We start from the raw sequence: 26,585 nt of genomic DNA, 5'->3' as shown, positions 1-26,585 counted from the left end.
GTGAAGAGTTGACTCATTGGAAAAGACTAGATGCTTGGAGGGATTGGGGGCAGGAGGTGAAGGGGATGACAGAGGATGAGATGGCTGGATGGCATCACGGACTCAATGGACGTGAGTCTGAGTGAACTCGGGGAGTTGGTGATGGACAGGGAGGCCTGGCGTGCTGCGATTCATGGGGTCGCAAAGAGTCGGACACGACTGAGTGACTGAACTGACTAAACTGAACGATATCCCTAGATAACTTCATCCAGGTCCACTGGTTTAAATTTTGCACCTCCATCTGGATGTCTGAAAGGCATAGCAAACTTAATATGTCAAATCAGCGCTCTTGATCACCTTTCAGCGCACTCTGTTTCTCCCTAGTCTCTACCATCTCAGTGAATGGTACCACCATTCACCAAAAGCAAGGCTCACCACTGACTTCTTTCTCCTTATGTGCACACCAAGCTATCAGCAAGTCTTATTAATTCCAATTCCAGGATATCTTGTATACAGTAAATCCATGTATTTCTTTTCATTTTCATTGCCAGTACCGTTAACGGCTTACCTGTAGCTTGCAATGGTCTCATTACTGGGAAAGACTTGCTCTTGCTTCCCCACAATTTATTCAGCACACCTTAATAAAATCGAGCCATTCTACCGTTTGAGCCCTGCCATGGCTTCCTATTTTGTTTAAAATAACATAGGAACTCTCCACTGTGGTTATACTGGTCAGGCCTCTGTCTGCCTCTATGACCTCACCTTACATTGCTCTCCTCTTCACTCATCTCTCTCCACACTACCCTTCTTTCTCTTCACAGAATATGACCGACCTCTTCCTCTGTCTGTAATGTCTTTCCCCTAATTTGCTCCTTATCATTTTGTACTCAACTTACCTGTCATTCCCTTAGAGAACTTCTCTGACCACTGTTTCTAATATAGCACCTCACCAGTCAGACAGGTGGAGGCCTCAGACTTTAGTGGGAATCACTGTCACCTGGAGGGCATGTTAAACCCTAGACTGCTAGGCCCCATCTTTAGTGCTTCTGATACAATAAGTCTGGGATAGGGCCTAAGAATCTGCATTCTTTCCAGTTCCCATATTGTGCTGATGCTGTCTGTAAGGGGTCCACACTTTGAAAACCTCTGCTCTACTTCCTTCATCATATTTGTTGAAATCTGAAAATAACTAATTTATTTGCATAGAAATAACATCTAAAAGGGCTTCCCAGGTGGCCCTAGTGATAAAGAACTCGTCTGCCAATGCAGGAGACATAAGAGACTTGGGTTCCATCTCTGGGTTGGGAAGATCCCCTGGAGAAGGGAATGGCAACCCACTCCAGTATTCTTGCCTAGAGAATCTCATGGACAGAGGAGCCTGGAGGGCTACAAGTCCATAAGGTTGCAAAGAGTCAGACACGGCTGAAGTGATTTGGCACATACACACGAACCATCTAAAAATGAGAGAACTAGCCTTATTCAAAACTTATGCCCAACAGTTCCTGGCAATTTTGAGTAAATTGATGATTCTGAGTTTTCCTACTTGGGGTAATGAGGACTATGGTATGATATAATCAATTAAGATCAAAGAGGAGAAGAAATGGTTTGCAGAGGAGAGCTCAATTTGGAATTTGTTATATTTGATTTCTTTGTAGAACATCTCCATGAAACTATCCAGAAGGCAAGGGAGTATCTAAATATAAAGCTTCTCAGAAAGGTTGAAGATATAAATTTTGATGTCTTTGTTTATAAAACAAATATGTTGACAGGTAGTGATCTCTTTTTAGTTTGATATGTTTCTCATAGTTTTGATTTTTGCCCTATTATTTTCAACCTAGTCATTAATGCAATTTTTTTTTTTGGCTTGAACTGAGGAGGATAAACTGAGTTTATGCTAATTTATTTTAAATATATTCTCTGGTTTTCTATGGAAAAGTAACATAAAATGAAAAATAAATAATGATTTATAAATTTAAAAAAAGTATTCATGAGATAGGCATTCAGTTCAGTTCAGTTCAGTTCAGTTCATTTCAGTCGCTCAGTCACGTCCGACTCTTTGCGACCCCATGAATCGCAGCACGCCAGGCCTCCCTGTCCATCACCAACTCCTGGAGTTCACCCAAACTCATGTGTATTGAGTCCGTGATGCCATCTAGCCATCTCATCCTCTGTTGTCCCCTTCTCCTCCTGCCCTCAATCCCTCCCAGCATCAGGGTCTTTTCTAATGAGTCAACTCTTTGCATGAGATAGGGATAGGTGAAGGTAAACTTTACTTTTAAAAATTTTTAAAGAGGGAAGTCATGACTTTATATTGGAGGGATAGTTTCACTTGAAATTTTAAAACATATTTCAAAACCCCATTATAAATGTGAGGGACTTGTTGTAATCATTTTTTGTTCTGTATTGACATTATTATTCCAATTGTGTAAATCTGGAAACTGGGATCATTTTATGGCAGAAATAAATGAGGTGTATTATAGCAACATGGATGAAATTCCTCTTAAACTATGTGAATATAATGCAGCTAAAAAGGCATAGCCTCCATTTTTTAACACACACTTAAGCATGCAAATCATAGGAGCCAGTGATTGTGTTGACACAGTTGTAAAAATCCAATCAACTCATTACCAAAACTAACTTCCAGCATCCAGGTTGTTTGACTTGGGGGAGAAACAATACCCAGCTTACTGACTTTCACGTTGTATAAAACCACCCATTTATGTAAAAAATGTCACTGTGTATAAATGTAGTGTGAGAAATTATCCAGCAGAAGTTATTTGTTCTCTGAGAATTTCCTTTACATATGCATCCAAATTTGACTATATTTAATTTTTTATTATATATTTATTATATATAATTTTGATATACTCTATATAGGATTTAAATTTTTTGTGTGATTTGATCAGTTCTAGCTAGGGCAGTTCCAGAGAGTTTATTTCATAGATTATGAGAGTAACAAATGTAACTCATTTAAGACAGACAAGAATAAGACAAATTACCTGAGGCTGCTCTCAACTGCTGCTCTGTAAGATCATCCTCACAGGTTCTGGCTCCCAAAGAGGCAGTTTCTGCAGAGGACATCAGAATGAAAGGTGGTCAGCACACCACGGTCAGCTCTGCAGTGTCAGTCAATACCACAGAACCCCAAATTTGACTTTCAAAGAGATAAGCACCAGGTAGAATTCGCTGGCACACCTTACACCCTAGTGGCTGGCCAAATGAGTCAAAAGAATAGTAAGCCTAGATCTTATTCTCATGATCAGCCACACACAACAAATACAATCATAGAGAATAAAATATGGAAACAGGAAAGGCTCATTCAGGTTTTTCGCATTTGGTTATTTGGCCAAGCCTACATGTTATAATGACAATGGTACATTGCATAAAACTCGGAGCATAGTTTTATTTCTCTATCAAAAAAATAAAAGAAAGAAAACCCCTCAATATACAATTCCCTGTTACCTCATATAGGAAAGAATCTGCCTGCAATGCAGGAGATCTGGGTTCAATCCCTGAATCTGGACAATCCTCTGGAAAAGGGCATGGGAACCCACTCCAGTATTCTTGCCTAAGGAATTCCATGGTCAGAGGGGCCTGGCCGGCTACAGTCCATGGGGTCGCAAATAGTTGGACACAATTGAGCAACCAACACAATATAGGAGAGATGATGTGAGAGACCAAAACAGAAAACAAGTACTTAAAGAAAACTGAAGAATAAGTTCAAGTCATCGATAAATCCACATCTTTATTCTGATCTATTTGAGCCCCAGAGCAGAAGTGTTGACAACATCCTGGTTTGCTAAATTCACGCCCAAGTCCTAAGTTCCACCTCTGCTCTTCGAGTTCCCTGTTGTAGGAGAATCTATGATAAACAAGACTTCCGGAATCACCTTCAACACCTTATTTTTTCTCTACATCAATTCAACACTTGTCATTCATTTCATTTTACAATGTACCTTTCATGTCTGTTTCTCTATTTCTCTGTCATTGTATCTTTCCTGATCATTTCAATAGCTTCCACAACAATTTCCCCGCCTGGAATTCCATGTCTTTCCAGTCTAATCTCTCATAATATCTCAAGAACTATCTTTCAAGAAAACAGAATTGCTTGAGTAAAAATCAGAGTTCTAGCACTTTCCAGGTAAGGGAACCCTCAAGTATATTACTTAACCTCTCTAAGCCCTGATTTCCTCATTTGTAAAATGCAGAAATAGTTACATAGATAATCAGCAGCTGTAAGAGAAAACAACACAAATAAAGGTAAAATGTGATATGGACTTCAAAGTAAGAAAAGCTCATATATTACTGAGAGGATAAAAAAGTTGTTATACAATTCTTACACTGCCAAAGAGACTCGAGTTTATCTAATATTTCTAGGCAATAGCATCTGTGGTTGATTCTGAAGGTTTTAATTAAACAAATAATTAACCTTGAAAATAGAAGTGCACACCAAAGCACTATTATTACGTTCACTAATTATTTCTCCTGCTACATACAAGATCTTTGGCTTTTGTTGGTAAACTGTTTAAAAACAATACAATCATAATAAATACACAGTACCCATTCCCAACAATGATACCAACAACAACAAAAAAACAATTATCTTGTAACTATATCTTAAGTTAGTCTTGAGAAAAAAGAATTGAGGAATAATTTCCAAATAGATCACAGCATTGATGTCTAATCAATAGATCACTCAAGAAGCCCACTTTTTCCTCCTGGCAACTTCTTGCTTCGTTATACCTTGATCAATATTGTTCATTTTATTTTTTGAAATTTTTTTGTTCTTCTGTTGAACTCTCATTCATCCCTCAAAACCCAAAGCAAGGGTCACTTCCTCTTTGCTTGCTTAACAATTAGCTTTCATACGTCTCAGCACTTCTGATGCATTGCAATAATATGTGATCTAAGTCTGTTTACTCAATAAATTGTGAGTTCCTTAAGAAATTTCATTTTAACATATTCTCAATCAAGGAGAGAGTGAAGAATATCAAAGTCACCTTGTTGTTCAGTCGCTAAGTCATGTCTGACTCTTTGTGACCTCATGGACTGCAGCAAACCAGGCTTCCCTGTCCTTCACTATATCCCAGAGTTTGCTCAAACTCACCTCCATTGAGTCCACGATGCCATCCAACCATCTCATCCTCTGTTGCCCCTTCTCCTCCTGCCCCCAATGTTTCCCAGCTTTAGGATCTTTTCCAATGAGTTGACTCTTTGCATCACCTAGGACACCTTTATTCAAAATATTACATTACACCCTATATCCTGAAACAGATGAATCTCAAGATGAGAATTTTATGAAAGCTTCCCAGGAGCCTTAGGACTCTATAAATTCAAAGCTTTCTCAAATATACCAAAAACAAGTAAGTCCTCTTATATATACATATGGAGAAGGAAATGGCAACCCACTTAAATATTCCTGCCTGGGAAATCCCATGCATAGGGCAGCCTGGCAGGCTATGGTCCTTGGGGTCCCAAAGAGTTGGACACAACTGAGTAACTAAACCATCACCACCATATATATATATAAATATTGTGCTTAAAATAATTTCTTTGCCTCTTTTCTAGGGAAAAACAATCCTATTTTATCAAATAATCTTACCATTGCACACACATACACACTTCAGTGTATCAAACAGATTTGTTCAAATAGACATCAGTAGTGACTGAACAACAACAAACAGTATCTAAGTAAATTTGATCAAAGGATTGCTACTTTTCAAAGATTTATGATAACAAAAAGAACACAATGACAAACTTATTAAGTTTCCATCTCTGCCAGGTACTGTGGTAAACTATTTGTGTAAAAGCAGTCATGTAACCTTCATGTAAGCTAGTGAAGGTGATGGAATTCCAGTTGAGCTACTTCAAATCCTCAAAGATGATGCTGTGAAAGTGCTGCACTCAATATGCCAGCAAATTTGGAAAACTCAGCAGTGGCCACAGGACTGGAAAAGGTCAGTTTTCATTCCAATCCCCAAGAAAGGCAATGCCAAAGAATGCTCAAACTACCACACAATTGCACTTATCTCACACGCTAGCAAAGTAATCCTTAAAATTCTCTAAGCCAGGCTTCAACAATATGTGACCATGAGCTTCCAGATGTTCAACCTGGTTTTAGAAAAGACAGAGGAACCAGAGATCAAATTGCCAACATCCGCTGGATCATCAAAAAAGCAAAGGAGTTCCAGAAAAACATCTATTTCTGTTTTATTGACTATGCCAAAGCCTTTGACTGTGTGGATCACAATAAACTGTGCAAAATTCTGAAAGAGATGGGAATACCAGACCACCTGACCTGCCTCTTGAGAAATCTGTATGCAGGTCAGGAAGCAACAGTTAGAACTGGACATGGAACAACAGACTGGTTCCAAATTGGAAAGGGAGTACGTCAAGGCTGTATATTGTCACCATGCTTATTTAACTTCTATGCAGAGTACATCATGAGAAATGCTGGGCTAGATGGAGCACAAGCTGGAATCAAGATTTCCAGGAGAAATATTAATAACCTCAGATATGCAGATGATACCACCCTTATGGCAGAAAGTGAAGAAGAACTAAAGAGCCTCTTTGTTCTTGATGAAAGTGAAAGAGGAGAGTGAAAAAGTTGGCTTAAAACTCAACATTCAGAAAACTAAGATCATGGCATCTGGTCCCATCACTTCATGGCAAACAGATGGAGAAACAGTAGAAACAATGTCAGACTTTATTTTTGGGGGCTCCAAAATCACTGCAGATGGTGACTGCAGCCATGAAATTAAAAGATGCTTACTCCTTGGGAGAAAAGTTATGACCAACCTAGACAACATATTAAAAAGCAGAGATGTTATTTTGCCAACAGAGGTCCATCTAGTCCAGGCTATGGTTTTTCCAGTAGTCATATATGGATGTGTGAGTTGGACTATAAAGAAAGCTGAGCACCGAAGAATTGATGCTTTTGAACTGTGGTGTTGGAGAAGACTCTTGAGAGTCCCTTGGACTGCAAGGAGATCCAACCAGTCAATCCTAAAGGAAATCATTCCTGAATATTCATTGGAAGGACTGATGTTGAAGCTGAAACTCCAATACTTTGGCCATGTGATGTGAAGAGCCAACTCATTTGAAAAGACCCTGATGCTAGGAAATATTGAAGGTGAGAGGAGAAGGGGACGACAGAGGATGAGATGGTTGGATGGCATCACTGACTCAATGGACATGAGTTTGAAGAAACTCTAGGAGCTGGTGATGGGCAGGCAGGCCTGGCGTGCTGCAGTCCATGGGGTTCACAGAGAGTTGGACACGACTGAGTGACTGAACTGAAGTGAACCTTCACAATGAAATCAGGAGGCAATGATTAATCTTTATTTACAAATCATGAGTCTAGAGGCTCAAAGAGGTTAAGGTCATTTGCTCCAGGTCCCCAAGTTCGAAACTGACAGAGCTTGAAATAAAACCCAGGTCTGCCTGGTAAAAATGTCTGTGAAATTTTGGATATGTCCACTACCACAGTATTTAGGAGTCTGTAAAGGTTTTCCTATCTTCATGAAATTTAGCAAACTAAGAGTATGAGGATTTGGGGGAGTTGACGGGAGGAGGTAGGTAAGAAAGAAATTTTCACTAGTCCTATGAAAACTCTGATATTTCATAAAATATTACATTCCTTAAATATGAACTGTAACCAAACACTTTGCTGCCACATAGAAATCTTTTCATTTGATAGTGATTTAAGGAAATATGTGTGTGTGTGTTTAGCTGCTGTTGCGTCTGACTCTTTGCCGCCCCTTGGATTGCAGCCCACCATACTCCTCTGTCCATGGGATCTTCCAGGCAAGGATACTGGAATAGTTGCCATTTCCTCCTCCAGGACGTCTTCCTGATCTAGAGATTGAACTCATCTCCTGCACTGGCAGGTGGATTCTTTATATCATTGAGCCACCTGGGAAGCCCTTATGGAAAGTATAAAATGTCAAAACCAAAATCTGTTATTTAATCTCACAATTATGGAGACTGTTCTGAAGAGAATGGCTTGTTTAAATAATTTTATAAGGGAATACAATGATGGCTACCCACTCCAGGATTCTTGGGACTTCCCTGGTGGCTCAGATGGTCAAGATCTGCCTGTAATGTGGGAGTCTCGGGTTTGATCCCTGGGTCGGGAAGATCCCCTGGAGAAGGGAATAGCTATTCCACTCCAGTATTCTTTCTGGAGAATCCCATGGACAGTGGAGCCTACAGGGCTACAGTCCCATAGGGTCACAAAGAGTTGGACCCGACCGTTCAAGTAACACTTTTCACTTCTTTCACAGTGCAGTATGCCATATAATTCTTTTTATATCCTCAACAGTGCTGCCTTCTTTATACAAATGATATAAATATTTTAATAAAGGAGCTTTTAACTTATCAAGTGAACTGATTAATCTATACTTTTCTGCCTGTGTAAAATGACATGTTTAAAGCTTAGTAATGATATATAGCATCTTTCAATATTTCACTTTAATAATTGCTCTATAATAACAAATCTGACTGCTGTTAACACGATCTGTCTCTTTTCCTGGCTATTTAATTAGATTACTAATTGGTGTTCTTCAGCACCTGACCTTTCTTACTTAATACTATTTAAGAATAATACCACTGACAATTCATCTAGTATTTTACTCTATTCTGTCCATTTGGTGATGATCACATATTTGAAAATGGGAACAAATTATTTTTATTAACACAAGGTAGGAGTAATTACTGCATTTTCTGAGGAACAGTATATTGATTATAGTATGAACAGTCAGATTGTATAGTATATTACAACCACCATCACTACCACTAACATTTTACAGTATCTGAGGCTGATTGATGCCCTTTATATGTGTTAGGATGCCCCAAGCAAGTGGTGGAGCTATGATTTGAATCCATACAGTTTTATTCAGGAATCTGAAACTCCTACTTTAGCGTCCTGCTGCGAAGAGCTGACTCACTGGGAAAGACCCTGATGCTGGGACAAAGATTGAAGGCAAGATGAGAAAAGGGCAGCAGAGGATGAGATGGTTAGATAGCATCACTGACTCAATGTCCATGAATCTGAGCAAACTCTAGGAGATAGTCAAGGACAGGGAAGCCTAGCAGGCTACAACCTGTGGGGTCACAATGAGTTGGACCAGTAAACAACAACAAAAGCTCTCTTAACCAAAATGACGTCAGTTCAGTTCAGTTGCTTAGGCATGTCCAAGTCTTGCAACCCCATGGACTACAGCACACCAGGATTTCCTGTTCATCACCAACTCTCAGAGCCTTTTCCAAGCTCATGTCCATCAAGTTGGTGATGCCATCCAACCATCTCATCCTCTGTTGTCCCCTTCTCTTCCTGCCTTCAATATTTCCCAGCACCAGGGTCTTTTCCAATGTGTCAGTTGTTCACATCAGATGGCCAAAGTATTGGAGCTTCAGCTTCAGCATCAGTCTTTCCAATGAATATTCAGGACTGATTTCCTTTAGGATTGACTTGTTGGATCTCCTTGGAGTCTAAGGGACTCTCAAGAGTCTTCTCCAACACCACAGTTCAAAAGCATCAATTCTTCGGTGCTCAGCTTTCTTTATATTCCAACTCTCACATCCATACCTGATGATTGGAAAAACCACAGCTTTGACTATATGGACCTTTTTGGTAAAGTAATGTCTCTGCTTTTTAATATGCTGCCTAGGTTGGTCACAGCTTTTCTTCCAAAGAGCAAGCATCTTTTAATTTCATGGCTGCAGTCACCATCTACAGTGATTTTGGAGCCCAAGAAAATAAAGTCTCTCAGTGTTTCCATTGTTTACCCATCTATTTGCCACAAAATGATGGGACTGGGTGCAATGATCTTCGTTTTCTGAATGTTGAGTTTTAAGCCAACTTTTTCACTCTCTTCTTTCACTTTCATCAAAAGGCTCTTTAGATCCTCTTTGCTTTCTGCCATAAGGGTGGTATCATCTGCATATCTGAGATTATTGATATTTCTCCCAGCAATCTTGATTCCAGCTTGTGCTTCATCCAGCTCGGCATTTCATACGATGTACTATGCATGTAAGTTAAATAAGCAGGATGACAATATACAGCCTTGACGTACTCCTTTCCCGATTTTGAAACCAGTCTGTTGTTACATGTCCAGATCTAACTGTTGTTTCTTGACCTGCACACACATTTCTTAGGAGGGAGGTAACATGGTCTGGTATTCCCATCTCTTTAGAAGTTTCTAGTTTGTTGTGATCTCACACAGCCAAAGTCTTTGGTGTAGTCAATAAAGCAAAAGAAGATATTTTTCTGGAACTGTCTTGCTTTTTCAATGATTCAGTGTATGTTGGAAATTTGATCTCTGGTTCCTCTGCCTTTTTTAAAACCAGCTTGAACATCTGGAAGTTCATGGTTCACATGCTGTTGAAATCTGGCTTGGAGAATCTTGAGTATTAGTTTGCTAGCATGTGAGATGAGTGCAGTTGTGTGGTAGTTTGAACATTTTTTGGTTGCCTTCTTTAGGACTGGAATGAAAACAGACCTTTTCCAGTCCTGTGGCGACTGCTGAGTTTTCCAGATTTGCCGGCATATTGAGTGCAGTACTTTCACAGCATCATCTTTCAGGATTTCAAATAGCTCAACTGGAATTCCATCACCTCCACTAGCTTTGTTCATAGTGATGCTTTCTAAGGCCCACTTGACTTCACATTCCAGGATGTCTGGCTCTAGGTGAGTGATCACACCATCGTGATTATCTTGGTCATGAAGATCTTTTTTGTACAGTTCTTCTGTGTTCTTGCCACCTCTTCTTAATATCTTCTGCTTCTGTTAGGTCTATACCATTTCTGTCCTTTATTGTGCCTATCTTTGCATGAAATGTTCCCTTGGTATCTCTAATTTTCTTAAAGAGATCTCTAGTCTTTCCCATTCTATTGTTTCCCTCTATTTCTTTGCATTGATCACTGAGGAAGGCTTTCTTATCTCTCCTTGCTATTCTTTGGAACTCTGCATTCAAATGGGTATGTCTTTCCTTTTCTCCTTTGACTTTAGCTTCTCTTCTTTTCTGAGCTATTTGTAAGTCCTCCTCAGACAACCATTTTTCCTTTTTGCATTTCTTTTCCTTGGGGCTGGTCTTGATCACTGCCTCCTGTACAATGCCATGAACCTCTGTCCATAGTTCTTCAGCCAGTCTATCAGATCTAATCCCTTGAATCTATTTGTCACTTCCACTGTATAATCATAAGGGATTTGATTTAGGTCATACCTGACAGAGGATGAGATGGCTGGATGGCATCACTGACTTGATGGACATGAGTTTGAGTGAACTCCGGGAGTTGGTGATGGACAGGGAGGCCTGGCGTGCTGCAATTCATGGGGTCGCAAAGAGTCAGACACGACTGAATGACTGAACTGAACCGAACTGAACTGAACTGAATGGTCTAGTGGTTTCCCCTACTTTCTTCAATTTAAGTTTGAATTTGGCAATAAGGAGTTCAGGATCTGAGCCACAGTCAGCTCCTTGTCTTGTTTTTGCTGACTGTATAGAGCTTCTCCATCTTTAACACTAAAAGTGACTTTCCTTTTGATACTGTAATTACTTCTCATGTTCCTTTTCTTCTCATTTGACCTGAGTTCTGCTAACCACCTTTTTTCTTACACCAATCCCAATAGTTACATCTCCAAAGGCAAAGCTTAAAACCTAAAGTTTTAGGGTTCCTACTTTTAATTATGAGAGTAAAAGTCCTTACCACTCTCTCTTTCCTTGCCCTGCCACTTCTACTCATAAGCTTATCAGTCTCATTACTCCTTTTTCCCTTCCCTTATTTGAATAATATTTATTCTTCAAGGTAATTGATAACATTCAGGCATTTAATCTTAGTTCAAAAATCATCCAGTTCTCATATGGCAAATCTTGATCCCACCCCCTGCAAATTGCAATAATACTTAAAAAAAACAAAACCCTATAATCCATACAAATATAATGATCAGGGAAAGATCTAGAATTTTTAATTGTTTAAAGCAATCTAGATACATAAGCAGAATTCTAAGTTTAAGTGTGCTGGGACTTGTGAATAAATCTAATTTAATCTGCACTTGGTTACTGCAACAGCCATGTGCTTTTTATATTCTTATCAGTAAGTTTAGGAAGCATGTGCACATGGTCAGTGGAAGCTGGACTTTTTTAAAATAACGGGTGGATATTTAAATTGCCAAGTATACTCTAAGATAGTATTGGCTTATAAATTTACACATCTCAACTCCTCCTGTTGATCTGTTAACACATTAAATAATCATGTATCACTATTTTTAGTAAAATGTTTAGCACATAAAATGAAGAATATACCACCAAACAGAATAAATATTAAGTTAACAGGTCTAAAATAATGGAAAGAAAAACACTTTCTGTAGTCTTAGGTAACATTTTGAGTTCCATTTTACTTTCATCCTTTAAGAAAAAAAAAAGAATGTTAACCCATTCTTATTTTATTCTTGGAGAAAAAGACCAAATTCTGAAAGAGAATCCACACATGTCAACAACTTTTCTAGCCCCTCCCATTTCTTTTGAAGCCCCTCCCACCTCTACCTCATCTCAGTGACTCATTGTAGAAAGTATCTTAGAGAACAGGAATATAGAGAAAATACTAGAAGATACTCAAGTTTTAAAATAATAAGTGAGCAATTGTTGAAAACCTGTTAGGTGCTAAGCATATTACATGCATTTCCTTAATCTTCACAGTGAATCTGTCACAGAAAAACCACTGCTTTTATGGAAGAGATGAGATAGCAAACTTAGATGTTTTAAGTAATTTTTGTCCAAAGGCACAGAGTGGGAAAAAGGTAGTAGGATTTCAACTGAGTGATTCTGATTCCAAAACTCTGTCTTCTCCCCTGGACAGGGCTGCCTCCAGGCAGCCCCCAGGACTCCTGAGCCAAGAAGCCTAAAAACGTTTGAGTTTCTTACCTCCTAAAAAACAGCTCAAAGGCCTTCAAAGCAGATTTACCATAACAATATCCATATTTAGAAGAATGTATCAAGTTGAACATTTATTACTATTCTGGTAGTTTACATTTTAATAAAAACCTCTGCACTTTCTTGTACATTGCAAAAGAGAAGACTGTTTCCAGATGAAGCAACTTTGCAGTTAAAAATGGTTGCAAGGGGTCTTCTCCATCCTTTTCCTATGTGGATACAAAGAATGTGCTTCTAAAAAGCTGAGCAACTCAGCATGCTATCAAATGGCTTTGAGTAACCAGGCAACATCATCGTTGTTGATTTGCAGTGTTTTCTCTTAAATGATTTCTTCTAGGCAGTAATAGACTGAAGTGCATTGGATGCTCTAGTGTCAATTATCTGAATGGAGTTGGATTTGTAATTTTTTATTTTCTAGAAAAGTAAAGTTCCTATATTCTGCCTTGTTTGGTTTTACCTACAAGTTATTTTTATATGGTAAGGGAGCAGTATCTCCTGGGACCTCTAGGCCAGAAACATGCAATCACTTCTTTCTACTCCTTGAATCATCTATGACCTCAGTGTAACGGGACCTCAAAAGAATTTAATAAGTTCCTGATATCAGGTAGTTTCAATAAATTACTAATATATCCTCTTAATGTCTTGTACTTTAAAGTACTGTTACTAAAATATTTTTTCTTAAATTTACTAGTGCCTAATACATCTCTCTATTTAAGCTTCTATTTTATTTGATTGTTTGAATTTAAAAGATCAAACTTCTCTTATAATTTAGGTATAACTGAATATTCCTACATATCAATCAATTGCCCACTTATTTAAACTCAAGTCCTTATAGGATTTGTCACAATCTCTCTTTATATTGTCTGAAATGATTTTCATTTTTTAGCATGGATTGCTGGATTGCCATTTTATGCTGGATTGCCTAGGTTGCTCATCAACATGGGAACACATTTGCTTCTAACACAGACCACAGACCCTACTCAACCCTACCCAGTCATTGCCTTTGTTCAGTTGGAACACTGGCTACTTATTTCAACCTCTTGCTTTCTATCTCATTCGTTGCTATTTAATTGCTAAATTGTATCCAGTTCTTTTGGGACTCCATGGATTATAGCCTGCCAAGGCTCCTCTGTCCAAGAGATTTTCCAGGCAAGAATGTGGGTGGTTTGCTATTTCCTTCTCCAGGATCTTCCCAGTCCAGGGATTGAAGCCATGTCTTCTGCATTGGCAAGTGGCTTCTTTACTGCTGAGCAACCAAGGAAGCCCTAGCTAGTTTTTAATCCTCTACTTTCTATTACTACTCCGCATTTGACAAATTTTCTGAATAGCCTCATATTAGGTTAAAAGTGTTTTGAAGTTATTTAATAGAAAAAATAAATGTCCAGTAGTGCATCTTTATCACTATTTCCTTTAATTCTATCAAAGACCCCTCATGAGGATATCATTTCTGCTACGGGAATTTGCATTTCTTTGTCTCAGTCATTATTTGGTTCTTGGAAACTTCTATAAATTTGCTCACACTTTTATCTCAAAGTTTTCTGTAACGATAGGTGCTGCTTCCTGAAGACTGCTTTGTTTTAAAATTACCACAACGATTCTAGAGTTGAATCAATTTTGAAACTTAAAAAAAAAAAAAAAATGCTTTCTGGAATCTGCAATGATTTCATCATTCCCAAGATTTTACTTCAATCATATTCAATGAGTGACTTGGACAAATGTCTTTGGAACCATTATGCATGAAACCATCATTCCCTCTGGCTGTGGAGAACCAGAGAAAGTAACTCTGTTGAAATAATAGACATTTTAAAAAAGAAAAAGGAAACTATTTGAGATTCATTCTCTTCGCTTGAAATTTTGAGCAAAGATAAAAGGTGAGACATCAGTGACATAGAAACTGCCCACTTCAGCTATAGCTAAGTGGCCCATAGAAGCTTATATTGTTTAAAAACTGTTTCATTAACAGAATATTGATTACACCTTTGTATATGTTTGTACTAGGGAAAAGCAACAACAACAACAAAAACGACAACCTTTCACTTAAGAACCAAATACACTCGGGCTTAAATCCCAACTCTACCCTTTCTAACTGTTTGAAGAGGCAAGTTACTTAGTTAGTTAAGTCGCTCAGTTGTGTCCGACTCTTTGTGACCCCATGGACTGTAGCCCACCAGGCTCCTCCATCCATGGGATTCTCCAGACAAGACTACTGGAGTGGGTTGCCATTTCCTTCTCCAGGGGATCTTCCCGACCCAGGGATAGAACCCAGGTCTCCCACATTGCAGGCAGACGCTTTAACCTCTGAGCCACCAGGGAAGCCCAAGTTACTTAGCTTCCCTGAAATTTAAGATCCTATATGTTAAAATGGAAACAAAAATACCCACATTTCAGGGGATAAGAGGAAGTAAAATGAATAAATATAAAGCATCCACATTCTACGTCACTTCAGTGGTGTCCGACTCTGCGACCCAATGGACGAGGCTCCTCTGTTCATGGGATTCTCCAGGCCAGAATAGTTGAGTGGGTTACTGTTTGCTGCTCCAGGGCATTTTCCTGACCCAGGGATCAAACCCTCATCTCTTGAGTTTCCTGCACTGGCAGGTGGATTCTTTACCACTAGTACCACCTAGGAAGATCATCTAGCAGTGAATAATTAGTAGATGTGTTCACAGATGATTCTTCTCTGGCTTGGTCCACACTGCTAAATAGAAGCTTTTCAAAGAAAAGACTGCATGTTTGGTATTTTGACATTTTAGATTATAGTTATATATGTAATGGACTCTCTGTCCATCAGTTGAGTTAGTGTTTTAAACCTTTTCAGTATCACTATTATTTGTGTAGATGTTTTAGAAATAGCAAATGTTACCAAGACCAAACACTGGTTTCCTAAACAATATAGTTTGCAAGTTCTTTTTTTTTTTTTTTTCTAAAGCTCTAAGCAAATTTTATATATGCTGCAGTAAACATGGTATGTGAACCACATTGCAAAGACTGTTTGCTTCACAGTGGTTTGGCCATTTACAAAAGTACTGGGTTCTAAAAGGAACTAAATAAGTTCATTTGGGTTTTTTGGTAAGATCCTATGGAAAACCCTGAATGAACCTTTTGTCCAAACTCCCACTATCAGCCTTCTATTAAGAGAAAAACTCCCAGATGAGCCAAATTTCAGAATACAGGTCTGCAATCTCCAAAACTCCAAAAATCTCCATTTATACACAGACATTGAGTTGAGTAATTTTCTAGACTGTTCCTTATGCTGCAGTCACCTACAGCATATGAGCTACCAAAAACATTCTGAAAACAAAAAACATTTATTTTTTCCTCTGAAGGAATTCTTAATGAACCAGAGATGATACGTTAGTGTTTGCACAAAGGCAAGTTCACTGAGAAAGGTATAAAATAGGAATTAGAACTCTGGCCTCAAGCCATGTAGATTTAAACTGATTTATTAGCATCCTGGAGAAGGAAATGGCAACCCGCTCCAGTATCCTTGCCTGGAAAATCCAATGGACAGAGGAGCCTGGCGGGGTACAGAATATGGGGTGGCAAAGAAGCTGACACGACTGAGCACGCATCTGATCTGATGAGCATCTTGGAGTCGGTCTTCCCACTGTCAAGTGAGGAAAAAGTGATCCATTCTGTCTGCTACAAGAAGTCATTGGAAGGATAAAATGGAAGTTGTTATTATCACCTCTAGGTGATCACACAAAAGAAGGAAATACCATTTTGTACTATACTTTCTAAATATTTAATCTTGTGAATATGACAACATGGAATGCACCACTACTATTTATAATAAACTATCTTATACAGTTATATATATATATATATATTAGCATATATATATATGGGAAATTATTGCTTCCCATGTGCAGACTTATTTATTTTGTGACTTATATATGGCCATAAAAGAAAATCCTCACATGACTAGATCAATTCTTTTTATCAACAGTGTAATCACTGAAATAAATTTACCATTAACCTAAGATGCAGAAAAGTTTCCTAAAGTGTATGTAAATAATCCTCAGGTTTTTACTGTTTGGAGTTTTCTGGATTTCACCACATTAGGAAAGGTCAAATTTATATAGTCATATAGCCCAAATTATACTTACGAGAATTGACCTAGGGCATGGTGGATACAAACATATGTAAAATAAATCTGGAGAGGGAAAGTTAGTGAAAGTATGCATAGTCCCAGAAAAGGAAGATTAGAAAGGCTAGGCTGGAGCCAAGAATGAAAAATGTACTATTGGAACCTACCATGAATTTTCAAGACAATACTTATGCATACCCATGAAATGTTTATTTAATAAATCATTCATTAATGAGCAAACGGATTGACGAGATTTGGCACATTGCTTCTTTGGACTGTATTAAAGGCAGAAAAAAAAATGGTTTCTGAGTCATAGCCAAGTTTTTTTTTCTTCTTTGCCTGGATGCAAGTACAATAAAGGGTCTCTTGATCTGGGCAAAGTGAGAGTTTTAAGCAGGGGATGCCATGATCACATCTACAAGTTTGGGATGCTATACAGAAGATGAGATGGAGGAGGAGGAGTTTGGTTGTTGTTTTTTTTTTTTTTTAAAAAGGACACTGGAACATTCATTTTACTTTCATCTGTCACCATTGAGGAGAAATCATGAATAAAGGAAGAATAGTGATTCTACTGGAAAGAAAAGGAATGTCAAAAAGTCCAAGATTGAGGTGAGAGGAAAGATAACGAGCTCAGTTTTGGACATGAACTAGAGGAGACCTGATTAGTAAAAATGTAAGTTTCTGAAACTAGATCCTGGAAGAGAAATCTGAGTTGAAAATCATTTGGAAGAAGTAATAGATAATACACTTCCCTGGTGGCTCAGATGGTAAAAGCATCTGCTTACAATGCGGGAGACCTGGGTTCGATCCCTGGGTCGGGAAGATCCCGTGGAGAATGAAATGGCAACCCACTCCAGTATTCTTGCCTGGAAAATCCCATGGACAAAGGAGCCTGGCAGGCTACAGTCCATGAGGTCGCAAAGAGTCGGACACGACTAAGCGACTTCACTTCACTTCATGAGTAATTGACAGGCTTCCCAGGTGATGCTAGTGGTAAAGAACCCACCTACCAATGCAGGAGACTTAAGAGATGTGGGTTCAATCCCTGTGTCAGGAAGATCCCCTGGAGGAGGGCATGGCAACCCATTCTAGTATTCTTGCCTGGAGAATGGAGAGAGGAGCCTGGCAGGCTGCAGTCCATGGGTCGCAAAGAGTCTGGTACAACTGGGCAACCAACAGAGAATATATGAGGGACCATGACTGAACCCAGGATACACTTTCATGCAGTGCATACCAAAGCAGAGGACACTGTGAGCAGTCCACTCTGCAGAGTGAAGTGCTTTAACTTTGAAATTGTTTAGAATTGCCAGTGTGTGGTAAAAATAATAATTAAGCAGGCTAATCTCCAGTCAGTTTTACTACTGTTTTAAAATTCCTATATGAATGCTGCCTCTTCATTGCCTGAACTGGGGTGGAACATTCCCACTGTGCCCTCCCCAGATAAGAGAAAAACAGTGAAGAAGACTCAGCAAGAGCAGTCCATGAAGTAGATCCAGACAGAACGGTGGGTGAGAAGCCTCATGAAAGAGACGTTTCAAAAAGAAGGGAGAGGTGAACTTGCTACAAGGCACTAGTTGGTCTAGTCAAATGAGAACTAGGAATTGGCCATGACATTTAATAAAGAATGGGTCCTTAGGGTCTTTGACCAGAACTTCTTTTGTGGAGTGGTGCAGGCAAACACCTGCTAGATGTGGATATAAGAGAAAATGAAGAGGAAGAAATGGAGAAGTAACATATGGACAATTCTCTGAGGAGTTTTGCTATAAAAAGGACCAGGGAAATGGGGGAGCATGCAGAATTTGGTGTAGCATCATAGGAAGGTTTCATAAGTAAAACGATGTACATAGAGAATGTGGGTAAGAGATAGGATTGGGCTAGTGGTGAGGAGAAACTCATGCAGAAGAGAGTGAGGTGGTGACAAGGGTCAGATGATGGATTTCACAAGATCCAGATGGGTGTGGATTTCTGAAGCAAGTGGGGATGGGGATGGAAGTCAAACATCACTGAAGTCAATGAAAGTTACATTAGGACTTACAGAAGTTGGAAGCTCTCAGGATCATGACATGAGTTGGCAAGAAGAGTTGGGGGGAATAGGAAGTTACACAGCAGAGAAAAGAGGTGCCAAAATGAAGGAGAATGATGTAAAACAGGGACTAGAAAAGTGGGCCAGAGAGCAAAACCCATTTTACTTTAAGATATGAAATTTTTGTGATACACAATGACAGAAACCATTTTTGTTGAATAAAGATTTGACCAGCAATCCTACCTAACTATGAGCCAAGACCCTGACTTTTTCCTTGTAGATATTAGTATTATGGAGGCCATATAAGCATACAATTATATCAAGAAAAAATGAAAAACCTTGCAGAACATAAACAGTTCCCTATTAAATTCTTGGATGAAGTTTTATGGCAATATTATTACACCATATTTTTCACCATCTTTCTAATGTTATGCACATAGCAGAGGAATTTTAGGATTTGGTACAGGTGAGGAAAATATCTCAAAAATGTAGGATGACTTGGTCCATTAAGTTCACTGCCATGACTAAGTTGATGAAGTAATTCATGATCATAACTAATGTAAAAAGTGACATATATGCTGGAACCACATTATTATAAACATCTTACGATTAGCAAACCAAAAAAATCTGCAAAAATTTAAAGATATCACTGTTCTAAAATATTTGGCAAACAGTCAGGAAAAGTGAACTATATAATGTGTGGACAATTTACAAACGATGACCAGAATTCAAATACATAAAGGGGCAAAATAAACAAAAAGTCATAAATACAGTCACCTTAAGAAAACAAAAGGTATGTAGGGGGAAGGAAGTAGAGGAATCTAGTGTTAAAAAAAGAATAATGAAAAGTAATTTATTTCTCTTTAATTTCACAAACTATAAATAAAAATATTTTAAGCCAAATGCAGAATTCCCTTTTGAGGATTTTTAACACTGATATTTTTAAGGATGTATGAAGGATAATTATATGTTTGACCCAATAAAATAAGTAATATGGAAATGAATTTCATCTTTTATATGACTAATATTTTCTTTTTCTATCACCCTAAATATTCTAGAACTTTCTAGAGTAAAGAAAATTGACCTATATCAACAGATACTATATCACCCTAAATACTCAAGAGACAACAGATACTATATCACCCAAAATACTCTAGAACTTTCTAGAGTAAAGAAAATTGACCTCTAATTTACAGTTCTGTGTCTGCTCTTTGCAGCTGCACTATGAATTGCAGAGAAGTGTCTCTTTAGAGTCACAAAATTGGACATAAGAGGGCAAGGTCAAATGGAATCGATTTTCGTTTGTTCCAGTTCTTCCTTCCCCCACCCCCATGAAGGGGCTGCAGGGTACTTATGGACTGGTGTTGGGACATTTTGTTTTCCTTCCTTCTGCCAAATGCACAGTGGCAATTCTGTCTTGCTGAAAGTCTTACAAATGGGGACCAACGAATTCCTCCTGGTTATTGATCTCCAACAAAAAGTCTCACCTCCCATTAATGTCATATTTCACCTTGTGTACAGTTCACCTCATGACCTAGTCCTGGATTTATTTTCACTCATGCATTCAATGAATCTTTACTAAATACGACTATGTGCAACTGTGAAGTACAGCAGCACCGTTTATAGATATTTTAGTTTAATCAATCTTACTTCAGTTCAGTTCACTCACTCAGTCGTGTCCGACTCTTTGCGACCCCGTGAATCGCAGCACGCCAGGCCTCCCTGTCCATCACAAACTCCCGGAGTTCACTCAAACTCACAGCCATTGAGTCCATGATGCCATCCAGCCATCTCATCCTCTGTCGTCCCCTTCTCCTCCTGCCCCAAATCCCTCCCAGCATCAGAGTCTTTTCCAATGAGTAAACTTTTCTCATGAGGTAGCCAAAGTACTAGAGTTTCAGCTTTAGCATCATTCCTTCCAAAGAACACCCAGGACTGATCTCCTTCAGAATGGACTGGTTGGATCTCCTTGCAGTCTAAGGGACTCTCAAGAGTCTTCTCCAACACCACAGTTCAAAAGCATCAATTCTTTGGCACTCAGCTTTCTTCACAGTCCAACTCTCACATCCATACATGACCACTGGAAAAACCATAGCCTTGACCAGACGGACCTTTGTTGGCAAAGTAATGTCTCTGCTTTTGAATATACTATCTAGGTTGATCATAACTTTCCTTCCAAGGAGTAAGCGTCTTTTAATTTCATGGCTGCAGTTACCATCTGCAGTGATTTTGGAGCCCCCCAAAATAAAGTGTGACACTGTTTCCACTGTTTCCCCATCTATTTTCCATGAAGTGATGGGACCAGATGCCATGATCTTAGTTTTCTGAATGTTGAGCTTTAAGCCAACTTTTTCACTCTCCTCTTTCACTTTCATCAAGAGGCTTTTTAGTTCCTCTTCACTTTCTGCCATAAGGGTGGTGTCATCTGCATATCTGAGGTTATTGATATTTCTCCTGGCAATCTTGTTTACTCAGATACAGAACTGGCCTGGACTTACATTGTTCCACCTTCCATAAAAGAGTTCCTCAAAGGCTTTCCTGTGGCTCAGTGGTAAAGAATCCGCCTGCCAATGGAGGAAACTCGGGTTTGATCCCTGGTTCAGGAAGATCCCACATGCCTCAGAGCAAAGAAGCCTGTGCACCATAATTACTGAGCCTATGTGCTACTACTGAACAGCTACTGAAGCCTGCATGTTCTAGAGCCTACAGTCCGCAGCAAGAGAAGCCAGCACGAGGAGAGGTCTGCATGCCACATACTAGACAGTACCTCCACTCGCTGCAACTGGAGAAAAGCCCTCAGAGCCTCAAAGACCCAGCACAGCCAAAAGTAAAAATAAAATTAATAAATAAAAGTAGAGTTCCTCAGTGCTTATTTAGTATAAGTAATATTAATAGACTAATATAAGTATAATCTTTAAATGTGATAAATAAAACAGCCCCTAACATGGTTTTATTAAACTACATATTTATGTCACTTAAAAATCATGTTGAAAAAAGATGGTTTTTTTCTCGTTTAAACAAAAAAAAAAAGCTTATGAACATATTATTTCTTCTTTGCATTGGTTGCTTAAAGCATTATGTTTGAAAGGTGGAGGGTTGGGCCTCACTGTTACAGCCCCTGCTTTTCACCCCTCCAGCCCCAGGCCAAGCTTGGGAACTTAAGCGGAATCTTTGACTCTTTCACTGCTTGTATTTAGTCGGTAAGTTTGCTCTGTGGATTTGGTTTCAATGTTCTGTTCTATTTGCCCACAATTCCCTCAGTAATAATACATAATAAAACACACAATAATAATACATAGTCTCCTAATGTATCCACCACAATGACTGACCTTGAGCCAGATTCTAACATTACCAGTCTGACACACTACTGCCACATCACACTTCCTAAACCACCTCTGCAGTGATGTCATTCTTATGCTAAAAAGCTTCGATGCCTTATTTTCTGCCTCATCAAATCTAAACTTCTTTGCTCAGCTTCCAAAGCCTTCCATAGTCTCAACTATCTACTTAATTTTTGTCACTTTCTCCTAAATGATCACTATTAGGCACTCTGTTTCAGAGAAGGCAATGACACCCCACTCCAGTACTCTTGCCTGGAAAATCCCATGGGCAGAGGAGCCTGGTAGGCTACAGTCCATGGGGTCGCTGAGAGTCAGACACGACTGAGCGACTTCACTTTCACTTTTCACTTTCATGCATTGGAGAAGGAAATGGCAACCCATTCCAGTGTTCTTGCCTAGAGAATCCCAGGGACGGGGGAGCCTGGTAGGCTGCTGTCTATGGGGTCGCACAGAGTCGGACACGACTGAAGTGACTTAGCAGCAGCAGCAGCAGGCACTCTGTTTAGTTTCTTGCATCTCAACACAGTCCTGCCAATTTTCTTTCATGCCTAGGTCTGAACCACATTGTCTCCCCTCTCAGCCTTAAGGGCTATGCCTACATAAATTACCAGGCAAATAAACAGATGCACAGACAGACAAATATAACTGTATTTCACTTTCCCAATCCTATTCATTCTTCCTGTCCTAATATTCCTAATATGACTATTCATCATATTCATGACAAAGCACGCAGATCCACTGCTCCTTTGAATAGTTCTGAACTTGAAGGAGTTCCTCCCATGATGGTTTACCTTACTTACTGTGTCAAGTACACTGGTTCTGTCTTCTGGGCAGCTTCTATACTCCTTGAGGGCAGGGAATTTTAACTCTTCTATCAACACCCCAGGCCAAATGCTACACCCAGACCTGCTGTCCAGTGGATTCCTCTCAAGGAGGTTCTATAATCAATAATGGCAACAAAGAAGAAGAATCTTTTTCTCCACTTCATTCTGATTCTGATTCCAATTAATTCATCAAGCATTTGTTACACTTGCTATGAAGGGCAAGTATTTGGGCTTCTCTCTCTCAAAGGGAAAAAGAGTATAAAATCCTACAGAGAGAGGCTAAAGAGGGAGAAAAGTTCTTTGAGACATATGCCACTTTTTATGAGCCATCTATCTTCCTTTCCTTCTCACATATGACTGTTACAGTATTATAGAAATGAGTTCGCCTCTGCTGTTTTCCTTTCACTAGTCTGTTCTTGTGACTGGCCTGTGAATATGTAAGTCTTTGTATTTAATCCTTTGAAGTTCAAGCACATTCTTGCTTGAAACAAAAGCTCTAGAGAATGAAATAAGAGTATACAATTATTGCAAAAATAGCAATAAAATCACCTCCCCACACTTCCCTTGAGAACAATGGTCCAGGAAGATCTGGCTGGGTGCTGAGACAGACTGTCAACTTGACTTTTAATTTTACGAATTATGATCATTTGGACAAGAAAATATCTTTAAAGGGTCAATGTCATTTCTGTAAATGGGAAGAAGGCTGAGTGTGAAAAGACTGAGTCAAGCTTAAGGGGAAAAAAAAAGAAAACTTATGAGCAAAAATCAACAGTACATTCTCCATTTCTCTCTCTCTGTTTTTGTTCCTTTAAGAGGAATTTTTTAAAGTGAGGAAATTGCAGTTAAAAATTATTTTATAGCCTTTAAAATGAAAACATTTGCCTATTAAGCTCTAACGACCTACAATATTCTATCTGTAAAGCATCATTTGGCCCCCTGCTGTTTCATTTAACTTTAGCTGAACCTTTTTTTATTGCTTCCTAATCTACCCTAATTTGCCTAAACCCCTTATTTGCCATTTCTCAAACTGTTTGTTTACATCTCACTGGAAATGTGTAACAATAACAAAGTGCTTTAAGGACTAGAAATAATGATAGATTTAGGCATGCAATTTTTCTTCACAGTATAAAAGACATTCAAATTAACACACATTCACTGAGCGCACACTAGGTGACAAGGGCCATATGTGGCAAGAAGATAGTAAGATGAAAACAACCTCTGGTGCCTTCAAGGAGCTTGAATCTGGAAGAGGAGACAAAATAGAAACAACCCCACGTTGTGGGAAGTGACCTGCTAGCCGTAGAGGCCAGGTATGTTTGACACAAAAGGACACAGAAAATTAACTCTGCGAGAATGAAGCACTAAGCAACACATGTCTCATTCTATATTATGTCATTTAATTTTTTTTTTTTTTTGCCTGTTCTGGAGAACTGTTTTATAGACAAATGGTAAGAAAAAGACAATGATCAGTCTTTAAAATTGTCCCTTCAGCCTACATACCAAGCAGGGAAAGGTGAGGGGAGGGATAGATTAGGAGATTGGAATTGACATATACACAATACAATATATAAAATAGAGGATTTCCCTGGTAGCTCAGTGGTAAAGAATTTGCCTGCCAATGTAGGAGACACGGGTTCAATCCCTGGTACAGGAAGATCCGACCTGACACAGAGCAACTAAGCCTGTGTGCCACAACTATTGAGCAGTGCTCTCGAGTTTGGGAACCACAACTACTGAAGCCCGTGCACCCTGGAGCCTGTGCTGCACAACAAGAGAAGCCACTGCAATGACAAGTCTCTGCTCCGCAACTAGAGAGCAGCCCCCACTCACCACAACTAGAGAAAGCCCATACAGCAACTTTGTCAACAAGGGTCCATCTAGTCAAGGCTATGGTTTTTCCAATGGTCACATATAGATGTGAGAGTTGGACTATAAAGAAAGCTGAGCGCAGAATTGACGCTTTTGAACTGTGGTGTTGGAGAAGACTCTTGAGAGTCCCTTGGACTGCAAGGAGATCCAGCCAGTCCATCCTAAAGGAGATCAGTCCTGGGTGTTCATTGGAAGGACTGATGTTGAAGCTGAAACTCCAATACTTTGGCCATCTGATGCAAAGAGCTGACTTATTTGAAAAGACCCTGATGCTGGGAAAGATTGAGGGCAGGAGGAGAAGGGGATGACCGAGGATGAGATGGTTGGATGTCATCACCGACTCAATGGACATGGGTTTGGGTGAACTCCGGGAGTTGGTGATGGACAGGGAAGCCTGGCGTGCTGCGGTTCATGGGGTCGCGAAGAGTCGGACACGACTGAGCAACTGAACTGAACTGATACAGCAACTAGAGAAAGCCTGTGCAGCAATGAAAACCTAGCACAGCCATAAATAAATAAATAATGTAAATGTTTAAAAATAAATAAATAAGATAGGTAACTAATAAGAAGCTACTGTATAGTACAGGGAAGTCTACTCTGTAATGACCTATATGAGAATAGAATCTTAAAAAGGGTGGATATATGTATATGCATAACTGAGTCATTTGCTGCACAGCAGAAACTAACTCAACATTGTAAATCAACTATACTCCAATATCTTCCCTGGTGGCTCAGAGGTTAAATCATCTGCCTGCAATGTGGGAGACCTGAGTTCGATCCCTGGGTCGGGAAGATACCCTGGAGAAGGAAATGGTAACCCACTCCAGTATTCTTGCCTGGAGAATCCCATGGACGGAGAAGCCTGGTAGGCTACAGTCCACGGGTCACAAAGAGTCAGACACGACTGAGCGACTTCACTTACTCACCTACTAACTTATACTCCAATAAAAATTAAAAAATAAATACAAACTTCCCTTCAAACCTATGTAAACAGCAGAATATGATAAAGTACAGTGATGCTGAATTGGGAATCAGACACTTGGGTTGAACTACGGTGTAGCCTTGTAACCCTGAGTAAGTCCTAAAATTACCGAGTGACTTGTTCCCTCAGCTGTAAAATGGTGGGAGGGACACACATGAGTTTTAAGGACCTCTTTGGCTTTCCCATGATCTGAACATCTGCACTTACTTTTGTCGACTCACAAGGACTTGCTGCAAGGCTGAGGAGAAGACCTCATAAGTTTGGACAATGATTCACCTTTACCTGAATATGTTATTTGTGTGTTGATCTTTACAACCCTCTGTTTTCACATTTCCTTTCACACTAGTAGCCCTATGGTCCTTTATATTCAGATAACACTTAATTATTTTCCAAGTAGATTCACATTCACTATCTCAAGCACTGTAACTCCACACACTCACCATATTCCAAATAATCTTTCCTCTCTCTATAGCTAAGACTACAGCTTATAAGCTTCCTGTTCACTTTTATTTCAAATTACTCTGTGTCTAATGCTATGCTTTTTT

The 26,585-nt window shown here is 39.2% G+C and overlaps 1 protein-coding gene across 2 annotated transcripts in view; it reads right to left on the bottom strand.

Annotated features, from left to right (window-relative positions):
• Positions 1-26,585, bottom strand: part of ZFHX4 (zinc finger homeobox 4) — a 185,487-nt gene that overhangs the window by 31,444 nt on the left and 127,458 nt on the right. For both annotated transcript variants that reach the window (XM_068983986.1, XM_068983987.1), the window contains exon 4: positions 2,979-3,047. In XM_068983986.1, the coding sequence (XP_068840087.1) occupies positions 2,979-3,047 (69 nt within the window). The remainder of the gene's footprint in view (positions 1-2,978; positions 3,048-26,585) is intronic.

The sequence above is a fragment of the Capricornis sumatraensis genome, chromosome 11 (assembly GCF_032405125.1).
Source record: "Capricornis sumatraensis isolate serow.1 chromosome 11, serow.2, whole genome shotgun sequence".
Taxonomy (NCBI): domain Eukaryota; kingdom Metazoa; phylum Chordata; class Mammalia; order Artiodactyla; family Bovidae; genus Capricornis; species Capricornis sumatraensis.
This window is presented reverse-complemented; position numbering and strand designations above follow the sequence as displayed.